This window comes from Colletotrichum spaethianum (assembly GCF_022836535.1).
Source record: "Colletotrichum spaethianum MAFF 239500 DNA, contig06, whole genome shotgun sequence".
Taxonomy (NCBI): Eukaryota; Fungi; Ascomycota; class Sordariomycetes; order Glomerellales; family Glomerellaceae; genus Colletotrichum; species Colletotrichum spaethianum.
Window position 1 is genome coordinate 1,461,174 of NW_026054776.1, and position 16,537 is coordinate 1,477,710.

At 55.7% G+C, this 16,537-nt stretch overlaps 4 protein-coding genes across 4 annotated transcripts; 3 read left to right on the plus strand and 1 right to left on the minus strand.

Annotated features, from left to right (window-relative positions):
• Positions 1–1,497: 1,497 nt before the first annotated feature.
• On the plus strand, positions 1,498–3,315 carry ColSpa_03410 (uncharacterized protein; the record flags this gene model as incomplete). The annotated part of the gene is made up of 3 exons (XM_049269622.1): positions 1,498–1,632; positions 1,690–2,694; positions 2,749–3,315. The coding sequence occupies 3 exons, from the start codon at positions 1,498–1,500 to the stop codon at positions 3,313–3,315; spliced, it is 1,707 nt and encodes a 568-aa protein (XP_049125579.1).
• Positions 3,316–9,848: 6,533 nt separating this feature from the next.
• On the plus strand, positions 9,849–13,109 carry ColSpa_03411 (ER degradation-enhancing alpha-mannosidase-like protein 1; the record flags this gene model as incomplete). The annotated part of the gene is made up of 2 exons (XM_049269623.1): positions 9,849–10,010; positions 10,068–13,109. 2 exons carry the CDS (start codon positions 9,849–9,851, stop codon positions 13,107–13,109), a joined length of 3,204 nt encoding a protein of 1,067 aa, XP_049125580.1.
• An 888-nt stretch (positions 13,110–13,997) lies between these two features.
• ColSpa_03412 (G/U mismatch-specific uracil DNA glycosylase) lies at positions 13,998–15,101 on the plus strand (the record flags this gene model as incomplete). The annotated part of the gene is made up of 1 exon (XM_049269624.1): positions 13,998–15,101. One exon carries the CDS (start codon positions 13,998–14,000, stop codon positions 15,099–15,101), a length of 1,104 nt encoding a protein of 367 aa, XP_049125581.1.
• Positions 15,102–15,439: 338 nt separating this feature from the next.
• Positions 15,440–16,435, minus strand: ColSpa_03413 (uncharacterized protein; the record flags this gene model as incomplete). Its single annotated transcript, XM_049269625.1, has 1 exon — positions 15,440–16,435. The coding sequence occupies one exon, from the start codon at positions 16,433–16,435 to the stop codon at positions 15,440–15,442; it is 996 nt and encodes a 331-aa protein (XP_049125582.1).
• Positions 16,436–16,537: the final 102 nt, after the last annotated feature.

The window sequence follows — 16,537 nt, forward strand, 5'->3', positions numbered from 1 at the left end:
GCGCCGAGGCTCTACGCGCAGCTCCTCCCCTCTTCGTCTCTCTTTCTGTCTCTGCCTACGAATCAGAGCCAAGTCTCGACCAGCGTCTCCATCATCACTGGTTGCTTAATGGCCCTAGACCCTGTCTGCCTGCTCGACCGCAACGTTCCCACAGGTGCGAGCGAGGCCGTATATCTTGCGTCTGGGCTTCATGAAACATAGCCGATGAAAGGCGATGAAATGATTGTTACCGTGAAGCAGCAACTCGCGAACCAAGTGGAGGAGCAGAGAAGTGCTCCCGTCATGGATGAATCAGACCGGTATAAGCCAGCCGTAGTCGTGTGCGCTGCAATGCAACCGCTATGCCGCACCTCGCCACTCCTCAAAGCCCTACGGATACTCAAGATAGAAACGGCATTGCTAAGACTTGAACTCGGACCAAGTCTGCTGTGCTGAGCCTTGTCCATCAGTCGTTTTCTTTCCCCACCCGTCCCCCACCTGTCAATCGTTTAGGCGCTCTGAAGCGGCCGCAACGGAGGCAGCGCACGAGGTAGGCGAAGTCTCTGAGAAAAAAAGTAGTCGTGCTTCGGTAGGCTGGAACACACGCTGGGCTGGGCTGGGCTGCATCTGCTGCGAATGCGACGCTGCGTAGGTAGGTAAGTAGGTAGTTCTGCTGGCACCGGTAACCTCTCAGAATCTCTCACTTTATCCCCTGCTCCTCCTTCCCCGTCCATTGAGTTGTGGACCCACGTCCCATGCCCTCTTTCTCTCTTTCTGCTTTCACCTCACCTCACTCCGACTAGGTGGGCTCCCCCCATTCCCGCACACGCCCCCCAAGCTCTTCGGCTGCACATCGACCCGCTTCTACAGAATTGCACTAGCCGTTCATAACAGCCCCGGGCGGCTATCGCCTGCTGCGAGGAACTGCCACACCCTTGCCCCCGCATGCGAGGTCGCGTCTTTCCCTCTCTGTCTGCGTTGCTGCCTCTCGCACTCTCTCCTCCTCCTGGACTGTGTGCCGAGATACAACGGCCTCTTGTACCTCCTGTACTTTCTCCCCGGCCACCATTCGAACCCTGGCACTGGTCCCCGCTGCCTTCAACCCTCCTCGCGAGTGGCACTTGCTCAAGTCGTCTCGACTGACAGGCTCCCCTTGCAAAAAAGACAAACCTTTGATCGGCACCATGGCTGTCCACTTCGCTCGTCATTAATAGGCCGCGGCCGTCTCTTGTCCTCACGAGGCTCTTTTCTCGTTCCTTACACTTCACAAGTCTTGTCGGAAAGGCTGACTCGGTTTGCTTCTTCTGCTCTATATTACTGTGCCATTCCCCTCCCCGGATTTTCGGACGGACAAGACAAACCTTACACCACACCAGTCCACCAATTTAGATGCGCCTACAAGACTCGAAAGAGCTCCTTCTTTGCCACCAAGGTTTCTCCCAGGACACCACTACTAGACACTCAGAGCCCACTGCCTTCCTCAACTGTCAAGACCTCTCCATCGCCATTCACTTGACCATGGCAAACCAAACCTACGTTGATCAGACATCCGTTCAGCCAGACGGACTGTCAGAACACATGACTAGCAGGCGCTCTTCCATGGTCCAGCCTCATGGCACGGCCTATCCAGAGCTTGAAAGCCCCCCATACTCTGTAAGTCAACTTATATGGCCTGCGGCCACCCCATGAGTCGAGCCTAACAATCCCAAGGTTACAACTTTTGGCCAGCAGCATCAGATCAACGAAACACATCTGTTGACCCCCGTCTCCGGTACCGGCTCGCCTTGTGTCCAGCAAACTGCCAGCCTGCCCCAGTACCCCTCCGCAATGACAGCGATGCAGTCACAAGCCAGCCCTTCTGGTCCTTCGAGGGTGCCTTGGCACAACCCTGTCAACATGAGCGCGACCCAAAGCCAAGTTGGCTCTCCAATGCCTATTAACCCACCCACGTCAGATAGCCATTTCGAGATGAGCTACATTCCAGCAGAAAACGACGATGTCCCTGAGCCACCTACAGACTACTATTGGGGCAACTACACGGTTTCCGCACAATCAGAGCCAGAGCAAGGGTCTCTATCGCCTCAGATGCCCCCAGAGTACTACATGCCTCACAACGGACAGCACGTTATGCAACCGCAACCGATCATGGGCCAGATGCCCTCAGAGCTCCCCATGCCGCAGAACGCTGCTCCCGTCCACGCACCATACTACACCCAGCAAAATCCCGCTCCCTGGGTAGAACAAGCCGACATCACCCATTTCAAGACTACGGCTACCAGGAGGCGCCAGTTCGGATACTCCCTTCCAAGCACACAGATTGCTCGTCAAGAGCCCATTGCGCAAGCATCTGGACCTTCGAGGCCTAGCCGTCCCCAGTCCGTAGGGCGGGTGGCGAGGCAGCCTCGTATGAGGGGTCGGACCACCCCACCCTCAAGGGAATCAACAGAGGCCGTTAACATTGCTCAGGCACAACTTGAGGAGGTCACTCCAGATCTTCCCGACGATTTCGTCATCAAGGAGGACTGTCCCCAGGAGCAGCGATTCCTTTTCGAGAGGCAGCGGGAGTTGACAGCAGCGGGCCACAAGGGGCGCGGCATGTGGGAGCTCATATCGGCGGAGTTCAACGCCAAGTTTGACGTGGATTCCGACATTCCTCGTCTACAGATGCTGGTGGCAAGAGGAAGGTACAAGTACCTCAGGATGTCACCGAGAGATGTAAGTTTGGCCTATTTTCCCCATCATCAAAGTAGCATGCTGACCGACGGCCAGCAACACCTTGCGGCCAAGGCATATGGGTTTGTCTGCCAGCAGTTCCACAAGATGGCCGCACATAAATTCAAGGAGTTCGGCGGTGGTCAGATTACTCCCTGGGGACAGAGTGCCCTTGAATGCTTCGCAGTCGACATGGGCTTGGTGGAAGAGTGCTACGTGCCCATGCCCAACGATCCCCAGGTGAAGACGCGTAGAGCAAAGAAGGTCAGCAACCGACTCCGATCTGGTGCCTACTCCAACGCCATCCTCCAGGAGGCAGCAAACAACGGCGGCGGAGTTTTGGAGCGGAACCCGGAACTGCGCGACCAAGTCATGGACGAAATCTTCGACTACAGGGGCGACGACGCTGAAGGGGAGGAGGAAGATGAGGCCATGCTCGACAAGATCTACCAGACTCGCTCAAAGGGAAGTGGCCGTCAAGGGGGTATCAAGCTTGAAGGCGGCCAGGGTGTAGACGCCATATCAGGCAAGGTCGCCAGCACCAGGAAGACCTCCAGATCAAGGAGGGCACCGGCGAAGCCCCGGGCCAAAGGACGCCTTGCACCAAAATCCAAGGCTTCTTGAGGAGTTTTTCCACAAGAATATGCAGAGCACACGAGCTACAACAGCCTTTCAATTCGCATTTTTTCATTGGTTGCGATTTTGGGTTTTGAGGTTAGGTCAACCTTTTCGAGCCAAATCAGCTTGGAGACGGCGCATAGATTGTTTGTCGTTTCTGTTTTGCATAACTTTTTTCTTCGTTTTTCTTTTCTTCAGAGGAAGATACCACTCATTCTGTCGGGGCTCACTGGGGGGGGCGTGAAATGGACGGCGAGGGCTCTTCTGGGTCCCGCATGCCGTCTTCTGCATGCACGATTATACTTCTCTGTACATATTTCTTTGTGGAAATTTTTTACGAATCGTCCATCACACACACGAAAGCATACAAGATCTGTTTTCGCACTTACATAGACATTGCTGCTCAACCGCCCTCTCTGGTCGTCTCAATACCACATCTTATGCTACTTACACTATCAAGAGAGCTGTTTCCCAGCTCACAGGGGCCTGTCACGATGACCATGCGGTTCAGCCCAACATGTCCCAATATCGAATGATACCTTGGTTGAAGAAGAACGACGCGATCTCATCTATCTCCAGGCAGAATTCCCAAGTTCTCGGGACCAAGGCAGCATTCGCACTCGCCGACGCGCCCAATGTAACGACACTAATAGTCTCATGACGACAAGGCAGCACAAGGCCATCAAGACCAAAACGGGTATCGCTTCTGTCACTTTGCCCGCTGATTCATCGTCATCAGGGCGCGCCAAGAGACAGAGACCCGTCACCTTGCCCTTCTTCTCCTCTTCGGCTGCTACGCCGCAACCAAAGGGGACGACGACGACGACGAGGAGCAGCACGCCTTCTTCGTACACCTCGCCAATGCTACATGCTGGCAATACTGGGCTAGCCCTCTCCAACGGGGGCCCCCCGTCTGTGCTTTCCCACCCCCGGTGCCGAGGAGCGGGCGAGGCGAGTGATGGGAAGGGGAGGGATGTGATAGACCCAGAGACCAGGAAAGACGGAGAGCATGGCAAGAGACAAGAATGGGAGAGAGTGCGTCCTGCGGCTGTGGCTTTCAACGGCGGTGGATCATCCCTCACCAACCCTGCACTGCTTCGACAACCTCATACGACAAGACGATATCCACAGCCAGACCGTGTCTGCGGCCCTTCTGGCCCGGATGCGACGTGCTACTTTTCCGCAGTCCAGGGAGTCGAAACTTTTGCCCTTTTTACTCGAATTAGTGGGTACATGAAAAGGACATGCCGGGGCAGGGAAGGGGGGGGGGCTAGGGAAAGTAGTGTTAGGGGATAAGCCCATAACGGGAGGGGAAGAGAGAGAGAGAGAGAGGAGACAAGCAGCAGCCGAAAAAGGGCATTATCAGGGATCACGTCAATGGCAAAAGATAGGGACAGGCGCAGGACGGCGGCGCCAGGCAAAAAGAGGCGGGAGAAAGAGGGTTGACGAGGGCGCCAGAGATGGAAGATGGGAATAATGGGAATGATGGGAGTGGTCGGCCGTCCGTTCTCCCTCCCCCCCCGTCTCTTGTTTCCCCGGGGTATCCCCGTATGGTGCCCGCTCGTTACCTTGTGCTCTCCTCTCTTCTCCTCCCCCCCTCCCCTTGACGAGAAAAAAGAGAAGACACCTGCCCTAGGGAACCCGGACCTCGAGTGGAGCGAGGATGGTGGAATCCCAGCCGACGGCCCCACAGAACAGCTTCCGCGCACTGTGATTGTCGCTTCCCGCCAAGCCAGACTTCGGCTTTCCCAGGGTGACTCGCACACCATGCTGCTGCCGCCATCATGCTCACGTGAAGTGGGAAGACTGTGGGAAATTTCCGTGGCACCGCTGTTGCTGAGATTGAGTGTCGGCGAAGGAGAAGAAGACGAAGAAGAAGACAATGCACGTAGGCTGCGTACTCGAGGGCCTATTCTCCGGGGTGATTCGTGCCCTGGGGGTGGTGGCGCGCCGCCGCCACCACCTCTAGGCATTGCGGAAACGGCCGTCCCCCAGGAATGACAATGTCAAGAGCCGCTTTCTCTTGCTGGAGACTGATAGAAACAAGAAGGAGACTTGACTTGCGACTGGGCCTGTCCTGTCCTGTCCGTCCGAGTCCAGAGTGAAGCTCATCTCCCTGGGCCTTTGGGCGTCAACAGATCCAAAGACCCGTACCTGTCGGTTCGAAACCTCGTCTCGCTTGTGGTTTCCAGTCTCGTATGAACTGATCTCCCAAACCCCCAAACCCAGGGCGAGTGCTACGCTTTGTCACATAATTCTAATCGCAATCAATGTACATCCCATCGTCTCATCTGATCGTAACAGCCCCCCCCCCCCTTCCCTTGAGGGGGGATGTTGCTGGGGAACGGAGGACGGGGGACGGATCGGAAAGGAGACTCGACTTCCCCTCCACCCCTCTCCTCCCATCATCATATCCTTGAGGGGTGATCTTGACCGGTGTGGTGACTGGACCTGATCACGGACCAGTCACTGGTCCTTTTGCTTCCCAGGTTCCGGGAAGAAAGGACTCGGCAAGCGAGAGGGGAGAAGGAAGGAGGCACAACCATCCTGGAAATGAGAGAGAGAGAGATTGTGTGTGTGACGAAAGATGTGATGAACCCCTGCGTTGCAAACCGTCCACTGACAAAATACACTATGATCCCTGAAAGGCTTGGTGCAAATAGTCCCTGATGGTGCGTGCGTATCCCCGACACTCCTTCGACTCCTTTTTTTTTCCTTTTTTTCTTTTCCATCCGTGTTTTCCTGGGGGCCTTTTTTCGGGGTTTAGTTTTTCTTCTTTTTTTTGGGGGGGGGGTCGCCAGCGTGCTATCTCTCGCAAGGACCATATATTCCGCAATATTCTCTTGTTCGCGCGCCTTGTGTGGAGCATCCTAAGGAGCTCCTCGGAATCTCCACTCACCGTCCACGTCTGGGCTGGTCTGCAGAGACACTTCATCAACGGTCCCGGAAACTCGGTAAATGAGCTGTGGACAGCGCGCGATAAAAAGCAAACGCTCATTTTGTCAATCGTCTGCGTGAGAGAGAGGAAAAGAGAGGGACGGAGGGAGTGGAGGAAAGGCCCGCCCTTATCCTTCATCGGATCCCCGCGGAGTCGGGCTCGACGCTACAAGTTGTCAACGTGGTTTGCTATCTCGTGAGTTGCGAAACTGTTTTGGACGCTCTCCGTCGTTTCCTAGGCTACTGGCTCTTTTGACAAAGATTGCGGTTGCGTTCCCCCATCCCGAGAACCCCTAAGAGATGGGAGAGGGGTGAAACGTAGACAGAGCTTTTGAAAGTGCCCTCCCTTATCCCGGCTTGCCTAGGCCACGGACCATGAGGTACCCGAGGGTGTTGATCGACCACAATGGGGATTTTGTGACTGGGCTGAGCTACCGTTGTCGAAACGATGTAGCCCTCTGTTGCAACCTGTCTCTCACAGGCAGGCTAAACCTTGTCCAATGCACACGTCAATGCCATTGTCCACTTTTGCTCTCTCGGCGATCTTTCCAGACTACGGTTTGTTTGTCACCTCACACCATTGTCGGCGGCCGCCCTTCTGTGAGGTGGCATTCTCGTCTACTATGGTGTGTCTGCTCTGCGGGCCTGGGTTCAACTGGCGCATCCCGTTCCCGCAAGTGCTGGACCTGACCTCGTAGGTTACATTTGCGGAATGGCAAACCCCGGATTTGGCGCATCATTGACGTCCAACACTTTTTATTTGCGCCTGTTCGAACCGCCTCTCGGCTCCGTTCCAACAACGAAGCTGCGAAGCGCGAAGCGCGTGTGCCAGGCCGAAAGGGCGATCATGCCATCCATCACATCTGTCATGCACCGCACCCGGAATAAGACGCCAGATCATTGCCAGACTAGCAAAGAAGTGGCCGGTAATTCACATCTGCAGCGGCTAAGCCACTACAAATGCGAAAACCAGCCAGTAGCATTGCCATCCGTCCTCTCGGGACCAATCAATATTGCAGGATGGAACCGCCTGCCGGGTATAACCTCTACCTTGCAGGCAGAGCTGCAGCGTTCCATTCAGCGACGAGGACAGCAAGCAAGCGAGCAAGCCAGTTGGGGTGGGGTCGTCGCGCCAGCAGCGCCATGAAGGTTGTCGTCTCCCACCCCCTCTCTGCTTTTCCCACCAGTAGGCGCTCGCCTTCCTCCATGCTGGCTATGGAGCGGCGGAAAACATGCCCTCTGTCGCAGAGTTTCTGCATCATCTGTCTCATTCTTGCTTCTTTGCAGGCCCCGATCCAGAGTATCGGGTTCAAAGTCGGTGAAGACGAATTTGCTCTTGTTCCGCAAAGGTATCCAGGCCGTCCTTCTCCTGCCTCATTGGGAACACTCGAAACAGCTCTGGTGCCGAAATGACTGGTTCGTCCTCTCGCCATTGATATCGCACGATTGCCTACGCCCAGGCAAGGGTGGGGAAAAAGCATTGCGCCCGCAATCGAGCTTTCTGCCACTCGGCACTCACGGCACGCTCCGCCGTTGTGATGACCGTTGTGATCAGAACGCCCTACTAATCTTCCTAGAGCATCTAGAAGCGGAAGAAGTTCTGGTTTTTGCGCCACAGACCAGGGGACTCAGGAACTTCAGCTCGAAGGCTTGGGTTGTTGCCCAGCAGGGGTCGTGACAAACACACTTCGCAATGGGTGTGCCTCCAGAGATTCGAGTGCGGCGGAATGGGAGGTTCGTGTACGCAAAGGACGGACCACCCTGAACTGCGGGCGTTACATACAGCAAAAGTCATTACAGCTCGTGGTTGCCAGGGGTGGGGGCTTTCTCGCTGCAACTTCGGAGTTCAGAGGCTGTCGCTTCATTCGCGTATCAAAGCTGGCGCCAAGCTGTCTGCTCTTCGTTTCCTGGCAATTGAGAGCGCTCCCATCGTCCAGAGCAATCTTCCCGACCCGGTTCTACCGACTGCCTCCTGTATCCCGACGTCGCAATCCTTGGGGTTGCAGTAGAGCTGGCTGATGACAATGCATTATTCAAAAAGTCGCTGCGAGTGGCTGAGTTCCGAGTGTCAAGTACCGGGGTTTGGCTACGGATCCGAGTGTGTGAAGCTGAAGTCATGGGCCCCCAAACTGGCCTGGCAGTGTGCGGCCAGTTTGGGCGGCCACCTCTGGTTGAATCACATACGCCCCGGGGTGATACCCAATTGCGACCCAGGCGACGATGTGGACGTCACAAGTGACCCCAAGAGGACGCTGCCGAGAAAGCTCGATGCCGAAGACCGTTTCCTCTCGATGCTGCCTGAAGCTGGAGAGCAGACGCCTTTAGTTGAAATGGCTTGACAGTGTGGAGGCGACTGCCTTGGGCTTGCTGCACCTCAACCAGCATCATGGTCAGGGGCGTGAATTCAGTGTACTTTGGTTAGATGTTCTCTTGAACCATGCCCAGAAGTCATAAATCAACAAAGGGTAGCATCATCGACGGTTACTCTGCGCTTATGCGGCGCGCCTATGGTTCGTGGTCGTAAGCGCTTCGAGACATCATGGCTTTTGATGAGGTTGGTTATGAAGGATTTTGGCGCTGTGGAGTTGGAAGGGAAGCTTCAACTAGCGCCCGAGCGCACTGGCCGCACCTTGTTCTGAAGCTGAAGACGATAAGATTGGACGATAAGGAAGATAAGCCGTTGGGGTGACCAGCCTCACGTCCTTCGTAGTGTCTGGGAAAGTATCATTGATCTTTGCTTCCTTGATAGGCACAATTTTGGCGCTATTCAGAATTCCATTGCTGGTTTTTTCTGTTCCTTTTTATTGATGAGGTTAGATGTAAGGTAGTTGCTCTTCCCCAACTACCCAACAATTAACGTTGAGGTTTGCAGCCTTCACCTGGCCAACAAACTTACCTCAAGACTGTGAACGCATATCCCAAACTGACGTCAGCTTCAGCTGACGACTTGTAGCCGTTCTTGTCTTGGCCTGGTGAATATAAAGTAATTATATTCTACTACAACTCGATGCTTCTTGTCGCCATATTCATCACCCGGAATTTCGATTGATACAATGTAGCAACGGCTGTCATTGAAAGAGAGTTCGCAGTACAATAGACCTCCTGACATCAGGGAAAAATCAGGCTTGGTTGAACTACAAAGGAAGAAGCATTTAATCTACTCATATCGTTCTCGTCTTCTAGAAGCATACGAAGCATATGACGACTGGCTCAAAACACATTCGTCCAGTCTCAGAACATGGAGAACGTCAGAAGTTGAGGTGCAGCGTGCAGAGGACGATTCTTTGCTGAGTCAGCGGCTCCACCAATCAGGAGAAGATGACAGACATCGCATCCCACTTTCGAGCTTCCACGTCAGGGAGGCACGAGACCTACCAAGGGAAGCCATATCTTTCAATCAACGCTCTTTTTTTTCTAGTATTGTCATTTTCATCTGGTGGTATCCATGTCTCTATTTTGAATCACTACTTGCTGAATGGTTCATATCTCCATGACGACCATTGTCCTCAGTCGCGCATAAATCGAGAGGCATCTGCCGCTGGCAGCCCGCTGATTGATGGGAACCCTGCCCAGCGCCGAGGTTCCAAGCAGATAGCATCACCATGCTATCGCAACTACTTGCCCTGGCTCACCTTTGTCTTTTATGGCCTCTAGCCGTGTCCGCAATCAGCCCTGTCCGCCTCGCCGAACTTCGCAACGCAACTACACAGGTCTTCCACCATGGCTGGGACAACTACATGCGCATTGCCTTCCCAGAGGACGAGGTATGTCTCCTCGAGGCTTCACAAGCATATCAGTACTAGACTGACTTTGACCTATAGCTGCGCCCAATCTCCTGCACCCCACTGACGCGCGATCCCGCGAACCCCGGAAACTACGACCTCAACGATGTCCTTGGGAACTACTCCTTGACCCTCATCGATAGCCTATCGACTTTGGCGATCCTCGCAGGAACTCCCTCCGATCACAACACTGCTGTGTGGGCTTTACAGGAATTCCAGCAGAGCGTGGCGGCTTTCGTTGAGTACTACGGTGACGGCAGACAAGGCCCTTCCGGAGAAGGGCGAAGAGCACGGGGGTTCGATCTTGACAGCAAAGTCCAGGTCTTCGAGACGGTCATCAGAGGGGTCGGTGGTCTACTGAGCGCACATCTTTTTGCCGTTGGAGAGTTGCCGATACCGGGATACAACCCAGGCCATGTCTTGGATGAGGACGAGGAATCAGATCCATTGGAACTGCACCCTATATCCTGGCCGAACGGCTTCAAGTACGATGGTCAACTCCTGAGGCTAGCCTTGGATCTCGCGGAACGACTACTCCCTGCTTTTTACACAAAGACAGGTCTTCCATACCCTAGGGTCAACCTGCGACATGGTATTCCGTTTTACGTCAATTCCCCGCTACACAAGGTCTCCCGCGATGACCCAGACTCGCCTCGAACTACAAACGAGAAAACAGATACGTGCAGCGCCGGCGCAGGAAGTCTTGTTTTGGAGTTCACCGTTCTCAGTCGACTCACGGGCGATCCGAGATTTGAGCAGTTAGCCAAGCGGGCGTTTTGGGCAGTCTGGAAAGCCAAGAGCGAAATTGGTCTCATCGGGAATGCCATTGACCCTGAAAAGGGCGAATGGGTTAGCTTTGACTCGGGTATAGGTGCCGGCGTTGACAGTTTCTTCGAGTATGCTTTGAAAAGCCATATCCTGCTGTCGGGTCATGAGCTCCCCAACGTCACAATATCAGAGCCACCCACGGACCGACAATGGCTCGATCCCAACACGTTGCACGACACGCCGCTGACCCCGGAAGAGAACTCTGCGGGGGCTTTTCTGGAGGCATGGCATCATGCACATGCGGCGATCAAGCGTCATTTGTACAACGATGCTCATCATCCGTATTACATGACGGGTCACCGGACCCGTGGGTATGCTTTTACGAGCTGGATTGACAGTCTCGCGGCGTTCTATCCCGGTTTGCTTGCCATGGCTGGCGAAGTTGAAGAGGCAGAGGAAGCCAACTTGCTCTACACAGCCCTCTGGACTCGCTATGGTGCTTTGCCCGAGCGATGGTCTGTACGCGATCGACAGGTCGATTCCGGCATTGGCTGGTGGCCTGGTCGGCCCGAGTTCATCGAGTCGAACTACTACTTGTATCGTGCTACGAACGACCCTTGGTACGTGCACGTTGGGGAAATGGTCCTTAGTGATATCAAGAGGCTGTGTTACACAAAGTGCGGTTGGTCCGGGTTACAAAACGTCGACACAGGGGAGAAGGCCGACCGCATGCAAAGCTTTTTCCTGGGTGAAACCACCAAGTACCTGTACTTGCTTTTCGACCCAGACCACCCTCTGAACAAGCTTGATGCTGCTTATGTTTTTACAACCGAGGCGCATCCTCTGATAATCCCTCGACGGAAGACAAAGCCAAAGAAGAAGCAGAAGTCCCGCCAGTGGGCCAAGGGCGTCAACGTCTACTATGACGAAAACTTCACAAACACTTGCCCTGCTCCGGTAAAACAAGTACCCTTGACCGGATCGGTTCTCGCCGCGCGAGCAGACGTCTTCCACGCGGCAAGTTTCGTCAACCTTCATACCATATCCAACCCGAGGAGTGGGGTGGAGTTTGTTCCTGCCGGCAAAGGAAGCAATGGCTCAATCTCCAGATACAAGGCAAACCATACATTTTTTCCCTGGACATTGCCACGGTCTCTCATTCCCGACAACGGTACTTGCGCGGCGTTACCTTTCAAGCCTACACTCATCATCGAGTTTCCATCAAGTATTCAGCAGGGCAGTGTCGGCAGCGCTTTTAACAACCTCTTTGCTAATACTGCCGCCTTCAAAACACCGGTCGGCGTCAGAATATCTGCTCTTAGCGGGCTGAAAGTCCACTTCGTTCAGGAGGACACATTCGACTCTGCATACGATCATACCTGGCGGGTTACGCAAGTTAACCACATGCCCCTGGGGCGGGATGAACCTGTCCACATCGACGCAGACCTCCTGAATGGGATCTCCGACCCTCTCTTCAACCGTGTTCGGTACAATGGATTCATTGAACTCATAATGATGCATGGAGAGCCAGAGGAGCGTAATGCCAGCGCTCCAGTGCCCGCTGAGGGACTTGAAGTCGAAATTGGTGACCTCGACGATCAGGTTCAGCTTACCGAAGAGGCCAGGTCTGAGCTTGCGGAAGACCAGGCTGCGGGGAAGAGCATGAACACTGCGTATCGGTCCATGCTCAAGTCCATGATCCGCGCTGTCACGTCGGTCTTTGATCCTACCAATACTCCGGCGCCTCGTCCCGCAGGAACTCAGGCGAAATTCCATGTCGAGAGTTATATGGGGGCTTTGGCTGTGGGTAAGGGGGCTGTTCCACTCCCTGATATCCCCGACGCATCCATCCCCACCGACGATGTTCCTCCAAATCTCCAGTGGCAGACAGTCTACCGCGCAGGTTTTGGCTGCGACGGCCGCCTGCCGGACGAGGCGCCCCGCCATCATCAAGTCATTGTCATGCGCCGTGGGGGTTGCTCCTTTAGCGAGAAGATCGCCAACATCCCCTCCTACACGCCCTCAGCGCGCTCCCTCCAGCTCGTTATTGTTGTCGATGAGGACGAGCTCGAGAACAACTACGTCTTCAGCGCCCCAGACATGTGGGAGTATGAGATGATCAAGCCTCATCTCGACGTCGAGCAGATTACGCCGGCAGGACTGCGGCGGCCGCATCCCATTGCCATGGTGATGATTCGCGGCGGCGGACCCGAGGCGTACGAGAAGTTCGGAAATGCTCTGGGGGTGGGCGTCCGTAGGAAGTACTTCATTGAGACGCAAGGACGGAGGGTGGACAACATCATTGTCCTTTGAAAACTGTCGAAGAAGTGTCGAGTGTTAGGATGACAGTCGTATCTCACCAAAGGTTCGCGAAGATTTTTAGGAGCATAGCGTAACAGTGTATATTTGGGGTCTGAAACCAGGGTGCATGATAGATACCACTTATGGAGGAGTTTCCGAGCTACGTTTTCCCTTGGTATAGAATTGCAAAGTTTACCTTGCGGTATTTATGGTCAGTTGCGCGTTACCAGTTCATTCGGGAGACATGTGATTGTGTGGCAAAGCGACTAGCACATCCAGGGTGCGCATGAAGCGGCGATTCTCTCCTTTTGCGTAGGACCGCCTGAATGCATAAATAGCGAAGCGTTGTAAAATACATCGTGACAGGTCGATCAACAGATTGACCACGATAAAAGTCCATCAAGCAGACGTAGCTGCATCCGTGTCACCTCAGACAGCAGCACATTCAAAGTTCCAATTTGTGGGTCCCCGATGTTAATTGACAATCCTGAATTTAACAAGAACTTCCCCTGACTAAGTTCCAGCGCGGTGGCAACTCTGGCTGGTGGCGGAAAGGTATTCAGCTCAACTACCTAGCCTACTTGATTTCAGCTCGCCTGGACTCAACAATCACCAGGCTGCCCCGAGCTTCACCACTGCAAAGCCAGCCTCGCCTTCCAACGACCCCGTCCCCAATTCCAAGAGGGGTTGCTTCGCGGCCTGGAGCTGGCCACCCGCCATCGGAGCATATCCCCGCGAACGACGCGAAGGCGCTCAGCATTGTAAAGACGGGGTGCGGCGTATCGGCAGTCCAGCCCGGCCGCTTACTCCAACTCCGTCGACGACGCAGCAGCTCCTCCTCGGCGTTTCGTTGCATTAGAACCCGGCAACGCTGAGAGATCCTAGTCGAGACACAGTGCCATGGAATCCCCGTTCTTCAACGGAGAGCCCAAGTCCAAGGCCGCGACCTTTCATGGGCGGCTGCGGCTGCAAGAATACATGTTCAGCTCGGCAGCATCCACGCCACCTGGCGGAGTAGCAGCCGGAGCACCCACAACAGCCGCGACCCCAAGCCTCCAGTCCCCATCCCCGGTGCCGCTCCGCCGCAGCCCCCGGAAGGCGACCCCACTCGGTCTCGTCCCGTCCCCGAACCGCGTCACCAAGCAACGCACCGCCGGCGCCGGCAGAACCACCAAACCCGTGGCGTCGACACCAGAATCCCAGACGCCTCCGCCCCCGACCTCTAGTGTTCTCTCGCCGAAACCCGAGTGCCCAGACTCGGACTCCGCCGACCTCGCCCTCGTTCCCGCAACCACCGCCGCGCCCGTCCGGGACGCCGCCAAACCAAAACGCAAGCGCAAGGCAGCAGGCTACGCCCCGCCCTCGACCTACGCCCACCTCCCGCCTCTGACGGACATCCTCGCCCCGGGCCTCCTGATCCTCTTCGTGGGCCTGAACCCGGGCCTCCGCACCGCCGCCCTCGGCCACGCCTACGCCCACCCCTCCAACCTCTTCTGGAAACTCCTCCACTCGTCGGGCATCACCCCACGCCTGTGCGCGCCCACGGAGGACCGCGACCTGCCGCACCTCTACGGCCTGGGCAACACCAACATCGTCGCCCGCCCGAGCCGCAACGGCGCGGAGCTGTCCAAGGCGGAGATGGACGAGGGCGTAGACGTGCTGGAGGCCAAAGTCAGGGGGTGCCGGCCCGAGGTGGTGTGCATTGTCGGCAAGGGCATATGGGAGAGCATCTGGCGGGTGCGGCGCGGGAGGGGGATCCGGAAGGCGGAGTTCCGGTACGGGTGGCAGGACGAGGGGGAGAACATGGGCGTCGTTGTCAAGGGGGAAGAGGATGGTGGTGACGATGCGTCGAACAAGGCCTGGGCTGGGGCAAAGGTGTTTGTTGCGACGAGCACGAGCGGGCTGGCTGCTACGCTCCGCCCGGCGGAGAAGGAAAAGATCTGGAGGGAGCTGGGAGAGTGGTGTGAGAGGAGGCGGGCCGAGATGAAAATGGATGCCTTGTGAAAGCTGTCCGGAGTGCCTCACGGCAGGAAGAAAGCGGCAGACGCGGCTTCTCCCATTTGCCATGGCACAAGTCGAGATATCACAGCGATAGCGTGTTATAGAAGAGTTCATAGGAGCATTAACATATTTTTTCCTCCTCGTCGCAAAGCTTCATTTTTCTAACTATCATTCAAGAGACCTCCTTTAATCATCGAGGAAACCATCATGGGCTTTAGCCTGGTATCATGTTCAACTCCAGAAAGTGTAAAGTCATACAGCCAACCCCTATGTACAGTCCAATCATCACATTATACACCAAGCCCGTACTCATTAAGCGTTTTTGTACCATTTGTGTGAGATTATGCGGCAAACACCATCGCCAGAACAACCGCGGCGACGGGCCAGAAACCGAGCGTCTCCACAGCAGTGCGGAAGGCGGCGGAGCCAACCTCGTCGTCACCGCCGGCCGCAGTTGTGCCGTTGGGCAGGGTGCCGTTAATGAGGATAGTCTCAGTGCCATTCACCTCGCCAATGTTGACGACAGTCTTGTTCAGAGCGTTGTAACTTCCGTTGCCGAGGAGCGAGTTCATGTAATCGGTGGCGTTGTTCTCTTCGCAACCGCAAGGCTGGTTGTCGGCGCAACCACAGAGCACTGGTTTCGTCTGGTTCGCGCGTGCGGTCTCGTTGTAGTAGCGGTAAGGGTAACTGTACGGGTACATGTGTGCGCCGGCAAGCCAGAGGCCCGGCCAGAAGGCCAGAGCACCACCGACCAAGAAGAACGGCACCATGCTGCCACTCCTTGCGCCGGCCCTGTAAGGAACCGTTGCGCCACCGCCGTAGTACCTGCCGCCGCCGTAAGCCGGCGCAGGGCCGCTGCCCGACCTTGTCGCTCCGCCAGCGTTGTCGCGGACGCTGCCTCTCCCAGTGCTTGATGCGCTGTTAGTTTGCCTGTTGCTCGACGAACCGGACCGGGACTGTCCAGAGGACCCATACCTGGAACCACTGCCACCACCGCCGCTTCTCGAACCTCCTGTGCTGCCGCCTGTACCACCTTTGGATGAGCTTGAACCCGAGCCAGAACTGGAGCCGGAGCCGCCTGAACTGGAGCCCCCAGAGGAACCGCCAGAACGACCACCACCTCCCGAGCGGGACCCACCTGATGAACCTCCTCCGCGACCACCGCCGCCTCCACCGCCGCCCTTGCGCTTCCACAGCTTCTCGTCTTGCTGGGAGTTGTCGCGCTCTGCTTTGGGGGCGAGGAATGCGACATCTGATCCGTGAAGTCCGGTATCGACGGCTGCGGCCCACGCGGGCGCGAATAGCGCCAGCGCGACGACTGCGATGTCTGGTCTCATTTCGCTTGGCGCGCTTTGAGTGTGTCCGATTATTCGGTAACGTATATGGAAGATCGTCGGGTAGGAGGATCCTTCCAAATCAAGTGTTTGACAACGGGTACG